General features: G+C 46.2%; 1 protein-coding gene across 2 annotated transcripts; it reads right to left on the bottom strand.

Annotated features, from left to right (window-relative positions):
• Nucleotides 1–288: 288 nt before the first annotated feature.
• Nucleotides 289–15,919, bottom strand: KIN (Kin17 DNA and RNA binding protein). 2 transcript variants are annotated; one of them, XM_035128230.2, is made up of 13 exons: nt 15,739–15,919; nt 14,783–14,877; nt 13,200–13,243; nt 12,977–13,099; nt 11,547–11,728; nt 10,770–10,818; nt 10,581–10,638; nt 8,964–9,099; nt 7,065–7,115; nt 5,786–5,854; nt 4,913–5,012; nt 2,436–2,536; nt 289–1,613 (listed from the first exon to the last, which is right to left on the bottom strand). In XM_035128230.2, the coding sequence occupies exons 1-13, from the start codon at nt 15,850–15,852 to the stop codon at nt 1,557–1,559; spliced, it is 1,179 nt and encodes a 392-aa protein (XP_034984121.1). In that variant the 5' UTR covers nt 15,853–15,919; the 3' UTR covers nt 289–1,556. The 2 variants fall into 2 exon arrangements, with proteins under 2 accessions (XP_034984121.1, XP_034984119.1); XM_035128228.2 differs by having other exon boundaries at nt 289–1,521.
• Between the last annotated feature and the right edge of the window lie 1,247 nt (nt 15,920–17,166).

Raw genomic sequence — 17,166 nt, 5'->3', positions numbered from 1 at the left:
GTCCCCAGATGGATCTCTGAGCTGTGTCTGTGTCCCACTTTCCACACCTGACACATCTACACAAATAGCGTCTCAGGGCAGCATTTGCTTCAAGAGGACTTATGTATGTTGGGGACTGAATTTGTGGGGAGTAAACACAGGCCCGCTTTCTGAAATTAGACTTAGGCTTGCCCAGCTGCTTATTGGAAAGAAAACCTCCAATTATTTCACACTCTCTGCTGTGGCGGAAATATATATTCTTAACTTGAGGAGGTCCAATCGTCGTGAATGCATTGAGGAAAAAGGTCACACGGTCAAATATCTTCTTTTATTTTTAAACAGCAGTAAAAAAAAAATCACTGTACAAGTCATTATACATTTTTTACAAATCTACTGGAGGTGACGGAAGAGCATTTTGAAGGGAGGGTGGAGGGCTAGATGCAGAAAACAGCGTGGAGATAGTCCGCCGTATTCCCTATTTAAAAAAAAACAACCCACGTCTGTATCACTGGTGTTACACCACCCATTTCGTTCAAGGATGGGGTTGAGGTTCAGACGAGAGGATCCAAATGGCTATGGGGTGCCCCCTTCTGGGGGAGCTTTCGAGGATGTCCCCCATCTACACCTCAAGACCTCCAAACAGCTAACTGAGAGACCACTTAGGAGCCAATGTTGCAGCAGGAGGAGGGGCTGTAGAAAAGGAAATAAGGTAAAAGCTCATGAGGGGTCGACAAGCATGGACTCTGTGTGTTTAACCACTTGGACCCTAGGCAGGCTCTCCCATGGGTTCCTCCAAGTGTACTTTCATTAATCACAATAGGGCGGTGATGGGGGAACATGGCAAAACCTGAAGTGAGGAATGAGCCAGCACCCGAAAATGCCTCTTTCCTAGACCGCTTAGCCATGAACTGAGCTGGCTGGCAGGGAAAGCGAAGAAAGAGGGAGCAAACCATCAGAGAGAGCTTCTTCCTCTTCTAACTCAACTATTCATGGGTGTGACAGCTTGAGAACAGACGAGATGGGTCATCTACCTTGATATCAACTTGCACAAACGGCGCATAAGGAAGTCCAGCCCTTCCCCAGGCAGGCCAAAATCTGCACCAATAACCTTTAACCCTGTTGGCAGATGAATCACTCCTTGTTGTTCGTTTCGCCAAGGAATGTTAGCTACCAATAATTCTACAAGTCAACTGGAAGGTTGCAACTGTTCATAGCTGGCGGCAGATTATAGAGAGGGCTTAACGGAACGACTGCTTGCCATCAAATGCACTGGGCAATTTGAAATTAAATATTACACTGTTGCAGAGCTTTGATATGTAAGGGATTTAGGCAAAAACCCTCATCAGTTCACTACATAAAAATAAAATAAAATTCTGGTTTTTTAAAACACAAATTCTAAAACTCCGACACGGTGGAGTTGAATGCATCAGGGCATCCTTAGGTAAGGTCCCTCCCAGTCCGTCTGCTCTTCCAATCATCTCAGGCCAACTTGGAAATGTCTTCATAGGGAATGCCTTCGACTTGACGTCCTTTCAGAGGCCCCTGGGAAGGGAAGTCAGGCAAAAGGAAACCTTCAGTCAGGCAGTTGCTAGAGGGACTTGCTTATGTGGAAATGCTATGACATCTGGGGCTTCCTAATTTGAAAATAAAAGGTGAGTAAGGGGGGGAAATGAGAGAAGGATATGAAATTCTGCATGGTACTGTATAGAGAAAGCGAAGGTGAATAGTGGGAGATTCAGGGCAAAGAAGAAGAAATACTTCTCCATGCTGCAGGTAGTCGAACTATGGGATTTTCTCCCACAAAATTTTGTGATGGTCACTGACCTTTAAAAGTGGATTAGAAAAAAACAATACCGGATAAGGCTATTTGTATACCACCCTTGCAATCAGTTGCTAATGATGCTGAATAGGATGTTGGGCTAGATGGGAATTTGGTCTGAGCCAACAGAGCTATTTTCATATTCTCTCTCTGTCAAACTGCACTGTTTACTCAAGAGGAAAGCTCACAAAACTAAAGTGATCAGAAAAGGGAAAATAGGATAGCGCAACAGGCAAGGAGAGAGATTCTTTCGTCCATTAGGCAAACAGTACTGATGACACACAAATCTTAAATGACATTAGCAGTAAATAGAAGCTGAAATGTTAGGAGCTTGCCAAGCTTTGGAAAAACGCACAGGTTAGGTAACCTTGGCAAAGCGTTATGAAGGATAAGTGAGAAGATCGATCAAGAGCTCTATTTTAAGGGGGGGTTGCATTTTGGGTTGGGGAATATTTTAATATTTCATTTATGGTGCCAAAATACCCAAAGCAAGACTTCGGGAGCATTCCTGTGCAATATTTACCTGGGAGTAAAGCCCTCTGGACACAGTGGGGCTTACTTCTGAGTAAGCGCAGGACTGCCTTGTTAAAGTCCCAAACGACACAGCATGAGACAGCAGGGGTTAAAAGATACTTACAGTTTCAATGAGTATCGTTGCCGAAAACTTTTTCTCATGGATGCTCTCTAAGGTAGCTTCGTTTCCTCTATAGCCCCCGTTTAGAACCAGCACCCTTTTGCCTGAAACATGAACATGTGTGCATCTGCTTTAGATTGAGTGAAACCCTGGGTCAGCCTAACTGAATGCTGTCTTCTCTGAATGCACAGACACTGGGGTTGGTAACTTGATTCTTCTGCATGCAAAACATTACTCTGTCGCCTGAGCTCACTTAGCCCTATCTCCTGATTTCATTGCTGCCTTCTGGCATTGGGGAGGTTGAGAAGGTGGGATTTGATCAGGAGTAAGCATAGACCAATGTTACCAACTAGTATGGGAAACAGCCTTATTAGAAAAACTAACCAATAAACTGAAACTGCCACAAGGACAAATGGAAGAAGAGGCATTCAACCCAGTATGGCTCTGGCTCCCCTTTATCACATCCACAGCCCAACAAGACAACAACAAGAATCCACCAACAGCATACGAATCAACATGGCTAACGTGATTCAAAAACACCCACCCACCCCACTCACACATGAAAACAAAGTCCACTGCAGCCAATCACAAACAAACAACCTTCTTCTTTGGCGATCACTCGTAACCAAGTAAGATTGTCTTCCATAAACACAGTTTTAACAGTGAGTCTGTAAGTGATTGTGGAGGCCAATTCTGGATCCACACGTCCTTCCACAGTGGGGACATTGGTTTCCTGGCAGGAGTTGATCATGGTGTGGATTTGCCAAGTGTGCCTTCCTCTTAGCACGTTTCTCCCTTCCGTCCTGAGATCGAGTGTCTTCAAAGTCCATGTCACCTTTGGTAAAGGCTGTTCTCCAACTGGAGTGCTGGCAGGCCAGTGTTTCCCAGTTGTCTGTGTTTATACTACATTTTTTTAAGATTTGCCTTGAGACAGTCTTTAAACCTCTTTTGTTGACCACCAGCATTACGCTTCCCATTTTTAAGTTCGGAACAGAGTAGTCAAACAACCACATCCAAGGCCAACCCCAACAACCTCTCTCACCACCAAAGGAACACAAGCGAATAGTAAAAAGAACCCACACAGGACACCTTTCTTTTTGCCAAGGAGTTTGCAAGCAGTTTAATGGCGCAGCCCTGTCCCTGTGCATTTGGAAGCGAGCCCTGGACCGCTTGAGGGGCCTTACTTCATCTCGCGCAAGGAGGAGGTGGCCCTAAGCATTGCCATTTTCTCGGCGGCAACAGCCGGGCGGCACGCGGGATCTGCGGGTGGGGGGCGCCTCCGCTCTGGCGTCTCTCCCCTGGGCCGTTACCTTGGCAATGGGGGATGGAAGCTGTGTCTCCCCCGGGGGTGGGAGAAAGGGCGGCAAGGCGAGAGCTGCCCACAAGCCCCGGCACCGCGAGCTCCTCAGTGGCAGCGCGGTGCCGCAGTGGCTGATCAGTCTCCTGCTCTCTCCCATGCCCAGCGCTGGCAGGCGGCGGCATGGCTTATTTTCAGGGTATGTCTTATATTTTACAAAAGCTTTCAAATCCTGCCATGGCTTATATTATGACTACGTCTTAAAAAAGGGGAAACACGGTAAATCATTAATTCTGTCATGTGAACTGGGCCACTGTTGCATTTGGAACTGGAAATTGGTGGCCTGAAATAAGAATCTAGCCTACGAAAATCCGCCAACTGACTTCATAAACAGAGTCCCCCCTTCTGCTACTATTTTAAATTAAGGGTTAACTGATAGCCTAACTTTCCATCTACAGTGGTACCTCGACTTATGAACGACCCGACAACCGAATTTTTCGACTTACGAATGGGGGTAATGGCCACCGCTTACGAATGTCGCAACATCCGAAAGAAAACCGCGGTAGTTTTAGATAGGGATTTTTCGACTTACGAATTTTTAGATAGGGTTGCTTCGACTTACGAATTTTTCCGTTTCCAATGCATTCCTATGGGAAATCGCGTTTCCAATGGCGTTTTTTGACTTACGATTTTTTCGACTTACAAAGGTGCCTTCGGAATGGATTAAATTCGTAAGTCGAGGCACCACTGTAGTATCATTCCACCTGGGCTTCAAAGTGGTTGGATTCAACAGAAAGCAGCGGCAAGCAAAATTGGGCATGTGATACTTGGCAGCTACAAAATCAGTTTACTTAGTGATTGGGGCCCTAAAGCCAAGACTTGAGTAAGATATACCGATGAGCTCTACCTCAATTCTCTGGTTCCTAGAAGCCTGAGGCGATGATGAGTGTTTGAAAGTTTAAACGCCTAAAGACTTGAAGGAGTCTAGGGGATGGGAACTGGAAATCCCAAGATGTTGGCTCCTAGGCATTCTGGCCAGGCTCTACCTCCCGTTCCAGAGGCAGCCTGGGAGGCAAAAACTGTGCTCAGATCCTGCTTTCAGGCTTCCCACGGGCATCTGGTTGGTACTAGATGGGCCTGATCCAACAAAGTCTTCTCTTATTGGTCTGGGAAGGCGGCTTACCTGGTGCTGGGATCACCGTCTCCAGGTGTGTTTGGTCAAGCTTCAGTTTATCTCCGGAGTCAATCACCTTGACGACTGCTGTGTATTTGTCAATTACTTCCTATAATATTAATGCACATCATCATCATCATCATCATCATTATTATTTCAGTTTATATACCATCCTTTATCCAAAGATCCCAGGGCGGTGTAGAACATAATTTACACAGCATAATAGTAAAAACATAATACACAGCATAACAATAAAATAATCATAACAGTCCCCTCACACAAATATAACGGGCTATAGATTATTTAATGGCTAAAGGCCTGGGTAAAGAGGATTGTTTCCACCTGGCGCCTAAAGACATGCAGTGATGGCACCAAGCGAGCCTCTCTGGGAAGAGCATTCCACAAATGGGGAGCCACTGCAGAAAAGGCCCGTTCTCTAGAGGCAATGAAACACTTGCCAGGGTGAGGTGGGTGAATGGAACGGTGGATTCCCGATTTATTGTATCAGCTGGGAAACTTGGACTGAGCAGTGAAACTCTCCCAAGGCACCCGAATTTTCCATGGCGCCTGGCTTTTCTAAAGGCACTGGATATGAACCTGGCCCTCGCAGGTCCAATGTTTTACCAGGGCTCTCTGATTCATCAATGTGGAACCTGCAGCACACCCAGGGCATCCCAGCCTGGCCAGGAATGATGGCAGCAACATTTGGAGGGCCACGGGTTCCCCATCCCTGCCTAAAGTCGCAGCAGCCCAGTGGGGATGCAGAGCAGTGCCTGGGAAAACCCTGAGCCCTGCAGCGCAGCTGCTTCAGCCACGCCAAATACCTCCCCTCTCAACCATAACAAACTCATTTGCTGACACATAAAAGGCTGGCGGGCTCACCTTGACAACTGCCTTCTTTTTGTGGTATTTCTCACCAAGTTTCTTCGTTATAATTTTGACCACAATTTCCTGGGGAAGAGAGCAGGGAAAGGCTATTTATGGATGCCACTACTTGTGGCTTGTGTTTTGTTAGCCCAGGGATCCCCAAACCCAGCCCTCCAGATGTTTTTGGGACTACAATTCCCATCATCCCTGACCACTGGTCCTGTTAGCTAGGGATCATGGGAGTTGTAGTCCCAAAACATCTGGAGGGCCGAGTTTGGGGGTGCCTGTGTTAGCCCCAAAATGGAAAACGAGTGAGGTCCCCGACTAAAGAAGAATGGCAACTTAAACTGCAGCTTGCAGATTTAACATACAGAATAAGAGAACAAGAAGAATATACGTTTAAAGAAGATTGGAAAATGTGTAATGAATAGATGGGTGAAAACTGTGTACATTTGAAAACCTTGGCAGCATTAAATTCAACAGTGTAAATAAGTTTTGATGGCTATAAAAATGGAATACCGAATGGTTTAGTTTATGTAAAATATGCAGGGATCAATGGCATGCAAATTGAAGCATGGAAGGAGGAGAAGGGAAGTCATTGGTATTTTAAGGTTGTTCAAATGAATATCCTAAAATGTAAAATAGAAAAACCTAATAAAAATTATACAAAAAATAAAAACAAAAGCATTCTTCAATCCCTTCATATTACCACCACGTGCAATTTTCCTCATTTGTTCAATTCAAATTACAAATTAAAACAAATTTATCTGATTCATAGGGGGGACAGAGATTTAAAAAGGACAAAATACATTCAGGTAGGTTGCTCTCCTTTCATTTCTCATGGATCTCAGCAGATGAGGAACTGCAGAAAGACCCAGGCTGCAACCCAGAGGCCCTGTTTACTGTATTTGGTTAACCGCTGTGCCACAGACTGCAGTCACAGCTGCTCTGGCCTTATCCCATTGTCCACCATTCCCTAATGCCCACATAAAACTCCCAGCACCCTCAAAGAACTACACTTCCCAGCATTCTTTGAAGAAAGCCGTGACTCTTTAAAGTGGCATCATCCTACTTTAAATGCATCGTGCAGATGGGGCTTGAAAGTAGGCTCTTTAAAAATTCATTCTGAACCCAGATTAAAAATAAAGTGCTACCCTTCCAATACTCCACATTGTTTGGTCCAAACACAAAACCAGCATGCGGGCAAATCAATCATCTATTCCATTACGGAGTATCATTTGGATGGAACCAGCCTGAAAGTGAAAATGCAGCTTGCACCTCTTTGGATACTTACAGGTTGCAGCCAATGGTCTGTCCGGGAAGATTTCTTTTTCTCTTCCTCAAACTAAGAGAGGAAAGGACACATAACTGGTTCAAATTTGAGATCAAAAGAAGAATGATATTTAAATTGTGTTGCTTCCATCTTTATTATCGTAATAGACCAGCATAAGTGGTGTGGGGTGTGTGGGGTGTGTGTGTGTGTGTAATCATTTAAAATCTGTAAAACGTTTTGGAAAGCTAAAATTATTAAAACAGAAGGTATATATACAAAACCTCTAAGAATCTAAAAGCAGCTAAAAGAATCTATTAAGAAGGGTTAAGAGCATTAAACAGATGTGGAAGAGCATAAGAGGTTAGTCTATAAAAGGTTATGGCTATCAATTTACAAAGAACTCTGATATGAGTGTTCATTAAATCCAGTTTGTGGCACAGGTCAACATCCGATGAATTTTGAGCGCTGCTATACAGAACCTGGCAACATTATAGCTGTTGTAGCAGGGTTAATAATAATAATAATAATAACAATAATAATAATAATTATTATTATTATTTATACCCCACCCATCTGACTGGGTTTCCCCAGCCACTCTGGGCAGCTTCCAACAGAATATTAAAATACAATAATCTATTCAACATTAAACGCTTCCCTAAACAGGGCTGCCTTCAGTTGTCTTCTAAAAGTCTGGTAGCTGTTTTTCTCTTTGACATCTGGTGAGAGGGCGTTCCACAGGGTGGGTGCCACTACAGAGAAGGCCCTCTGCCTGATTCCCTGTAACTTAGCTTCTCGCAGCGAGGGAACCGCCAGAAGGCCCTCGGCACTGGACCTCAGTGTCCGGGCAGAATGATGAGGGTGGAGACGCTCCTTCAGGTATACTAGACCGAGACCATTTAGGGCTTTAAAAGTCAGCACCAACACTTTGAATTGTGCTCGGAAACATACTGGGAGCCAATGTAGGTCTTTCTAGTCCAGTGTTACGTGGTCACCAGTCTAGGTGCCGCATTCTGGATTAGTTGTAGTTTCCGGGTCACCTTCAAAGGTAGCCCCACATAGAGCGCATTGCAGTAGTCCAAGCGAGAGATAACTAGAGCATGCACCACTCTGGCTAGACAGTCTGCGGGCAAGTAGGGTCTCAGCCTGTGTACCAGATGGAGCTGATAAACAGCTGCCCTGGACACAGAATTGACCTGCGGCTCCATGGACAGCTGTAAGTCCAAAATGACTCCCAGGCTGTGCACCTGGCCCTTCAGGGGCACAGTTACCCCATTCAGGACCAGGGAGTCCTCCACACCTGCCTGTCAGGATTCAACCTCAATCTGTTAGCCGCCATCCAACCTCCAACTGTCTCCAGACACTCACACAGGACGTTCACCGCCTTCACTGGTTCTGATTTGAAAGATAGGCAGAGCTGGGTATCATCCGCATACTGATGAACACCCAGCCCAAACCCCCTGATGATCTCTGTTTTTGAGAAAGGGGGCTTCTTATTACAGTGAGAAGTGTGAATGAACGGGCTCTGGGAGAGGAGATCGGGACTGCTTTGCTCCTCCTGGTTAGCTCTCTCCAGACCCACCATGGGCTGGCCATCTACGTCCGCCCTAATGTTTATGGGTTGTGGTTTGTCCAAGAGGGCGAAACCACGAGCCCAAATTTGAACGATGCACCAAACCATGGCCTAACAAAATGCAGCAGCAAAATGCAAAGCAGCTGCAATCTCCTTTCTAGAAACTCAAAGGTTGGTGCAAAGCCATGATACGGGTTAGTGTGAAGTGTAAACCTCTTACTTTTTCGAGCTATTCATATGGAAATCTTAACCCCACGTGGCTGCTTTATGTTTCTTGCATATCTCCATGCTTTGTTGCCTATTCTTTTTGACATTTGCAATTTAATTCTGCAAATTTCATCTCACTGCACCTCCATGATCTCGTCGAGGGCTGTTTTCTTCTTCTTCTTCTTCTTTTCTTTCGATTGCTCTGAATTCTGAGGCGTTTCTTTCCGCTTGACTGTGGGTGCTGCTCCCGCCTCCTTCAGTGCACTGGATCCAAGTGCGCTGAAAAAAGAGAACACAGGTGAACAATGCAAACCTAACCGGTCTACTCAGAAGCTAAAGGTAAAGGGACCCCTGACCATTAGGTCCAGTCGTGACCGACTCTGGGGTTGCGCGCTCATCTCGCATTATTGGCCGAGGGAGCCGGCGTACAGCTTCCAGGTCATGTGGCCAGCATGACAAAGCCGCTTCTGGCGAACCAGAGCAGCACATGGAAACGCCGTTTACCTTCCCGCTGTAGCGGTTCCTATTTATCTACTTGCATTTTGACATGCTTTCGAACTGCTAGGTTGGCAGGAGCTGGGACCAAGCAACGGGAGCTCACCCCGTCACAGGGATTCGAACCGCCGACCTTCTGATCAGCAAGCCCTAGGCTCAGTGGTTTAACCACAGCGCCACCTGGGTCCCTCAGAAGCTAAGTCCTAGTGAATTCAACAGGGCTCACTCTCAGGTAAGCGGGGCTAGGCCTGCAGCCTTAAGACTGCAAGCTTTCTCACAGAAACATAACACTTAACAGGGGCTGCAAGGGCCCGCCTCCCTCTCCAAGCAGCTTGATTGGCCCAGCAGAGTGCCAATCCCATTGCCACTTAGGAACTCAAGTCCTGTGCTCGGGCATTAAATGCTGCTCTATACCTCTGCCTATCATGCTCGGTTCATTCAGTTCCCAAGTGAATAAGGGCTGGATTCAATAGAATTCTACTCAGACCTACTGGTATCAATGAGCCTATGTTAGGTATTCCTATTAATTTCAATTGGTCTACCCTGAGTATGGATAGCATTGGATACAATTCTATGGCCTGGATCAAGCATAGGCAAACTTGGCCCTCCAGATGTTTTGGGACTACAACTCCTGCCATCCCCTTGCTAACAGGACCAGTGGTCAGGGATGATGGGAATTGTAGTCCCAAAACATCTGGAGGGCCGAGTTTACCTATGCCTGGCCTGGATTCAACAGACATGGCAGTAGAAGGCAATACAAGGGCTTTTGCCAGCACAACAGGGCTGAATGATCACAAGAGCATGATGTTGAATTTCTCCCTGTATTTTCAACCCACCCCTCCCATTTCTGGTCAAGAATCAGGAAACGAAGGTTGGCAATGGTGCGACTGGGTTTAGGAGTGTTAAGAGCCCACAATGACATGAAATGAAGTTATGGAAGGAGTCGGGGAGATGGACAGGAGGTGTCTTGAAATTCCACCCCTCCAACACTGACCCGTATTCTGTGCAATGCTGAAGGCTGACACCTGTTCCAGATTTTTTAAAGGAAAGCAGAAGCTGGCAAGATTGCCATGCCGGGAAGCAACTCCCAGGCTTGGAGCACAATCCCAAAAGTTGTTCTCCTTCCTCTGAGGTGTGAAGGGAGAGGCAGAAAAGTCACGTAATGGGGGGCAGCCTCGTGGAACAAATCTTTTGATTGGCAAAATATTCACAGTCCGAATAAGGGCAGATGAGAAACAAAAAATGCAGACTGGAAACACACTGACCTGGCTTTGGAATGAGACGCTGTTGAAGTGCTTGCTCCTTTGCACAAATTAAATACCACTGAAATAAAGGAAAAAAAGATGTTCCCTCTTATTTCATGGTCTCCAGACACTGAGTTCAATCTCATGCTTGCCAATTGGTTCCCGCAAAAGCCTTGCCTGGGGAAATCACAGGGTTACATATCCATTTACCTTTCTCCTCCTCGTTTTCTCTGTTCAGTTCTGTGTAGACTGGTTCTCCCTGCGAAAGGATAACAGAGCAACTTCAGGGCTTAGTACACCACTGACGAACACAAGCCAAAGCAGTGCTGGGAGTTTAAACTTAACAGTGACGGAGGATGAAGGAGGGAAGTTAAGCAAGACTGTACAGACCAAGTGGAGCCCTTTTAGAGAGCAGGTGGCTTTTGGGCAGATGAAAGTGGCAAGATCTGCAGCAGGTTGAGGACGCATTGGGAATCAAGGACAGGAAGACAGGGATGATGGTGGATGTTGCCACCAACCCAGGAACCACTTGCCAGTGGAGCAGAGCAACTATGCTAGCTTCCCAGCAGGTGGGTTGCTGTTGCTTATCGGGAGGGAGAGCAGGGAGGTGGCGGGCAGGTCATCAAGGTGCAAAGGCACCATCAGGAGCACTAGATTCACTCTATCAGTGTGTCTGCAGCTCACCGGCCTTGTGGCTGCGTTGCCGTCCCTGCAGCTTAGCAAGAGAGAGGGAGGCAAAGCAGAAGACAAGTCGATGTGCTGCAAATGCACTGGCAGAGCAAAGCTGGTGCCCCTGCTGAAATGTTTGCACCACACCAACTCCTGCTGCTTACTGGTAAACAAGAAGACCCATCTATCCTATGAAGCTAGCAAAATAGCTCCGCCCCACCTTGCGAGCCCCTTCTGCACCAACCAACCTCCTTCGGCATTCTAGTTACACCCAATGACCTTCGCGCTTCGAAACTGATGGAAAAGAGCTTTGCAGACCTGCTCTTTCCCCTCCAAGCCTCTCCGGACTTGTTCTTCAATGAACCGGGCCGTTTTCTCTTCATCATCCAGATCCTGTTTCTTTTTCTTCTCCTGCTCTTGCTGCCTACGGATCGTCTCGGGGTCTCGGTCGATATATTGGATGTACCAGCCTTTGGGAGTTTCGTCCACTTTGCAGAAGCCTTAAAAACGCACAATGCAAGAGAATGGCTATGGTCGTTACAGAAACAAGAAACGGGAATATACGTCCAGGAATTGAGATTTGGGTGTCCTCCACACCCTTTTTCAGTCAATACAAAATTAGTCACAGGTTGATGCTGTGGCATGACAAGCTATCAAATCTCTGTTGCTGTATTAAAGAGAGCTGGGGTACTGTATTGGGGAATAAGGGAATGAGCCAAAAACTTCTACAGTAGTTCAAATCTCTTCTTAGTTACAAACCCAAGAGAGGGCACATAACCCTACTTTCAGCTGCAAATCAATTCCCTCTTCTCCCACACCTGACCATCTGCACTGTAAGATGGTTACAATCATATGCAGTAGCCTGCCCCAACATGGCACCCTCCAGGATTTTTGGACTACAGCTCCCATCACCCCAAGCTAGCACTCCCCAACATTCAAGGGTTATAAATCCATCTGTCTAGAGAGGGTCAAACCGTGTGAAGTCAAACCACTGTGTTAGCAGCACCGAAGTGACCTTCCCCAGGGCACAAGCCTGGGCAGTGTGTCTGGAGGTCCTGAGCTGCCCAGACGACAAGACCCCTCTCTTGGCCTTGCTGCTGTAGTCCAAAGGAAAGCAGAGCAAGACATCTGGCACCAGCGTGGCTGCAGGAGTTGCCAGAAGGAGGCATACAAGGCGCCATCCAACCATCTTAAGGACTCCGCTCCAGATTTGTGTAGAGTTTACCTCTCTTGAAGATATTTCACAAGGCAGCGGAGGTTTAGGATCAGAGTTTTCCTGCCCCTAGATGGGCTACTTTCTCAGGTTGATGAGCCCTCTCTGCTCCTCACTTCTCTCTACAACATGTGCAGAAACCGCCTTCTTGACCATTGGACCCACTATTTGTCTCATCTGCTCAAACCATCAGAGCCTGTATTTGCATGTGGGGGTAATCCCTAACTCATTGAGTGCTTGAGACCCATCGGCTAGGCCATTACTTGCGCACTTTCAAACATACTGTCACAATCATTAAGTACTAGCAACTTGTTGCTGCTTTTAAAAGAAAAAAAGAAAGATTAAGCCTGTGCCCAACTATCCATTACATGACACTGTCGCTTTGGATTAGATGAATTTGGAACAACTGAATGAAAGATAGAATAATTCGCAACAGCAAAATAATGCTCTCAGACATTTTCAACACCAGAATTCCTAGATGTTTCTTGGTTTCCTTTTTGGAAGCCATCCATTCACAAACAGAAGACAAAATTACCTTCTCTCCCTAGCCACTTGGTAAAATCCGTCAGAGTTTCCCACTGAGTAGCATTCATATGGATGTGTTCTCGGTGACTAATATATTCATTATATACTATATTATTGTGGACCCTCTTTGTTCCTAGAAGGAAAAAGAAATGCTCTTAATAACAGGTCTGAAGTTAGATAGAAAGCACTCTGAATTTTAAGAAATGTGGTTCTGTTCCAGCCAAGTGACTTACCAAATCGTCTTCTGAGAAGTTCTAAGAAATCATTCCGGAATTCCCTAGGGAAAAACAGAAGGGACAATTGCAGCAAATGTATGTCTGACCATATACATTAACAAAATTAGAATATGAAGATAACTGCTTCCATTTGTGTGCAAGTATGCTAGCTTCTGAGTAACACAGAACTCTTCCTTGGAAAGAGGCAGGATGCAACTTTGATCTGTTCATTATGCTGAAATTCTGGCACATGAACAGGAAGGTTACTTGGTCCCAATCACTGAGGGGTAGATCAACCCCCCCTGGGGGAAGCCTCCACTATGCTCCAGTTTCATTCAACAACCATCCACATATTGGAAGTTCTTTGTATGTCCAAATCACCACACTGAAGAGGTTGTGTTGCTTGCTTAATTGTTTTCGTCCTGGTTTATAAGAGGGTTTTCATTTTCTTTTTTTGGAAAGTGTTTTAAAAGATTATGGATACAGGTCAAATCTACAAAAAAAGGCAGAACCTTAGAACACTATGTAGGGAGAGTAAAGGGAGGGAATCATTCTGTGAGGCAAGCTGAAAAACATGGACTGACCAAATGACTTTCCTAGCATCACACTGAATTCTGTGATATGCGTTTGTATGATTATAATATACTAGTGGAATTCAGCCCGTTAAAATAAACGGGCGCTAGAACAGATTTTATTGTTTTTTAGTGTGCAAAGCAAAGAGGAACGGGTGTGCAGCCCCGCCGAAGCGGCGGCTGTGGGAGGGGCTAGCCGCCCCCCCCACGCGCCGCCGCCACAGAAGGAGGCCGAATTGCGGCCTTCTTCTGGGCGCCCGCTGCCCAACTGGGCTCAGCGGAGCGCCCCAACGAAGCGGCGGCTGTGGGAGGGGCTAGCCGCCCCCCCCCACGTGCCGCCGCCGCCACAGAAAGAGGCCGAATTGCGGCCTTCTTCTGGGCGCCCGCTGCCCAGCTAGGCTCAGCGGAGCGCCCCAACGAAGCGGCGGCTGTGGGAGGGGCTAGCCGCCCCCCCCCACGCGCCGCCACCACAGAAAGAGGCCGAATCACGGCCTTTTCTTGGGCGCCCGCTGCCCAGCTGGGCTCAGCGGAGCACCCAGACTAAGCGGATTAAACGGTAGGCGGGGGGAGCGCGCGCGTGTGCGCGTTCTGTCTCTCCGTCCAATCCCTGTGTCTCTGGGGTACATGCGCAGTACCCCAGGGACACACGGGACACAGGGACTGGACGCAGGGACACTTGCATATTATTATATAGGATAGCAGGCATATCCAACAGGTAGATCGTGATCTACTGTTAGATCACTGGACATCTGTGGTAGATCACTGATAGATCACTGCCCCCCCCCCAAAGAAGCTCAACAACTTTGGCTCCCCTAAACAACTCTGACCTGAACCCCTAAAAAACGGGACTTCACCTTCCTAAAAAAAATCTCAACAACTTTGAGCTGAACCCGCCAAAAGGGTGTAGATCACTGCCAATTTTTAACTCTGTGAGTAGATCGCTGTCTCTTCGGAGTTGGCCACCCCTGATATATAGCAATAATTAACAAACAGCAGTAAAAACAGTGCCAATATATTGGCCAAACTCACTCTGAAAAATAATCCATGAATTGCTGAGGATCTTCAGACGCCAGCAGCAGCTGCCGCTGGTGAGATTCGGACATGCAGTGACATTTAAAGCCATTCTAGGGGGGAAACAAGATGGTTGTACTCAAACATGACAAGCAACTTGCATTAAAAAAAAACCACAATAAAACTTTAGGTGGAAATGCAAAATGTGTGAAGCTTTTTCCTTAATCATTTTCTGGAAGGACGTTGCTTACGTACCCAGGCAGAAATATTTTAGGTTACTACTACTACTACTACTACAGTAATTGAATTTATATATCACCCTATACTCGGGGGTCTCAGGGCGGTTCACAGGATATCATTATTATAGTATGCTTATTAAAGGTCCATACTGCCCTTCATCCAAATATCACAGGGCAGTTTACAACATAAAACACAAAACACAGAAATACACACCATAGTAACAAAAACAATAACCCCCACCTTCACAGATACAGTTTAAAAGGCCGTAGATGATTTAATTAGCCAAAGGCCGTAATGGTATAAGTTCCAAGGGCGCATGGTATCCTAAATTATCAGAGATATTTAACCTGAGCAGATTTCCAAAGCATATCTTACTCGAGAACAACTCCAGAAGATACACAAGAGTACTTTCTTGCAAAGGTGATGAACCATTAATGTCAAGCAGAGCCCCACGTATCCAGGGGCAATGTACCTGCGAAGCTTCACCTGCCGGCCAGTTGCTTTTTAAATGATGCGGCTTTTCAAATGTTTGTGGGTGGGGATATGCTTCATTTTCGTTTCTGCTTTTGTTATGTATTTTTTGCGTTCTCACTTTGTATTTTCTTTTTTCTGTTGTGAACCGCCCTGGGATATTCGGGCAAAGGGCGGCAAATATATGCTGCGCCTGGCTATGGAGGCTCTACTGGGCACCCTTCCACACAACCCCCCCCCCCAAAAAAACCTTCCTCTCTCACCTCATCCCGGCACTGCTTCTGGCACATCTGGCAGTACCAGCGCAGCTTCTGCAGCCCCTTCGACTTGATGCGGTTGGCGATGGCCTTGGGGCTCAGGAAGTCCGTCTTCCCCATGGCGGCGGCGGCGGTGGAGTAGCAGGGCAGCAAGCAAGCAACAATCCGGAGCCGCTTCCGGGTTCTTCCCCCCCCACAAACACACCCCAGAAAAGGACCGGAAGCGGAAGTGACGAATACAACAAACCTTCATGCCCCTAGAACGGGGGCGACGGAAAGTCTAGAGGAGTAGACAGACGCCGACTTCCGCTTCGAATTTTGGAAACAAGGGCGGCAGAAATAAGGACGGCAACAGTTGCTGCAGTAGAATCAGATGCGTTTTTTTAAAGACGATGCTAGAGCATGCGGAGTTTTTTTAAAAAATAATTGTTATTGTGTGATGTACAGTCACACTCAAAGCAGACCCGTTGAAATAGAGGGGTTTAAAGAAAGCTGCCCATTCATTTCAATGGGGCCTGGCCTTGATACGGCTCAGTTGCATTGTTACAGCAATTCTTGTAATTATTATTATTATTTGCTAAAAGCAGTGGCAAACAGCTCATCTATATATATCTATCAAATGTATTTAGTATACATACATTTGACGTTAGCCGCTCTGAGCCCGGTTTTGGCCGGGGAGGGCCGGGGTATAAATAATAATAATAATAATAATAATAATAATAATAATAATAACTATTAATATATCTATATATATTGGCGATCACTCGTAGCCGAGTAAGATTGTCTTCAATAAACACGGTTTTAACAATGGGTCCTTAAGTCATAGAATCATAGAGTTGGAAGAGACCACAAGGGCCATCCAGTCCAACCCCCTGCCAAGCAGGAAACACCATCAAAGCATTCCTGACCGATGGCTGTCAAGCCTCCGCTTAAAGACCTCCAAAGAAGGTCTTTAAGTGACTGTGGAGACCAATTCTGGATCCACACGTCCTTCCACAGTGGGGACATTGGTTTCCAGGCGGGAGTTGATCATGGTGTGGATTTGCTAAGCCTGCCTACTTCTTAGCACGTTTCTCCCTTGCATCCTGAGATCAAGTGTCTTCGAAGCCCATGTCACCTTTGGTAAAGGCTGTTCTCCAACTGGAGCGCTCGCCGACCAGTGTTTCCTAGTTGTCAGTGTTTATACTACATTTTTAACGATTTGCCTTGAGAGAGTCTTTAAACGTCATTTGTTGACCACCAGCATTACGCTTTCCATTTTTAAGTTCGGAATAGAGTAGTTGCTTTGGAAGACGATCACACACACACACACACACACAAAAACATTTGATAGATCTGCGCATCTATAGCTATATCTAGTGTATTTAATCTATATAATATATATCTATATATTGTATCTAATGTATTTATACATTATATCCAATACACGCACAC

This window comes from Zootoca vivipara, chromosome 10, assembly GCF_963506605.1.
Source record: "Zootoca vivipara chromosome 10, rZooViv1.1, whole genome shotgun sequence".
NCBI classification, from domain to species: Eukaryota; Metazoa; Chordata; class Lepidosauria; order Squamata; family Lacertidae; genus Zootoca; species Zootoca vivipara.
This window is presented reverse-complemented; position numbering and strand designations above follow the sequence as displayed.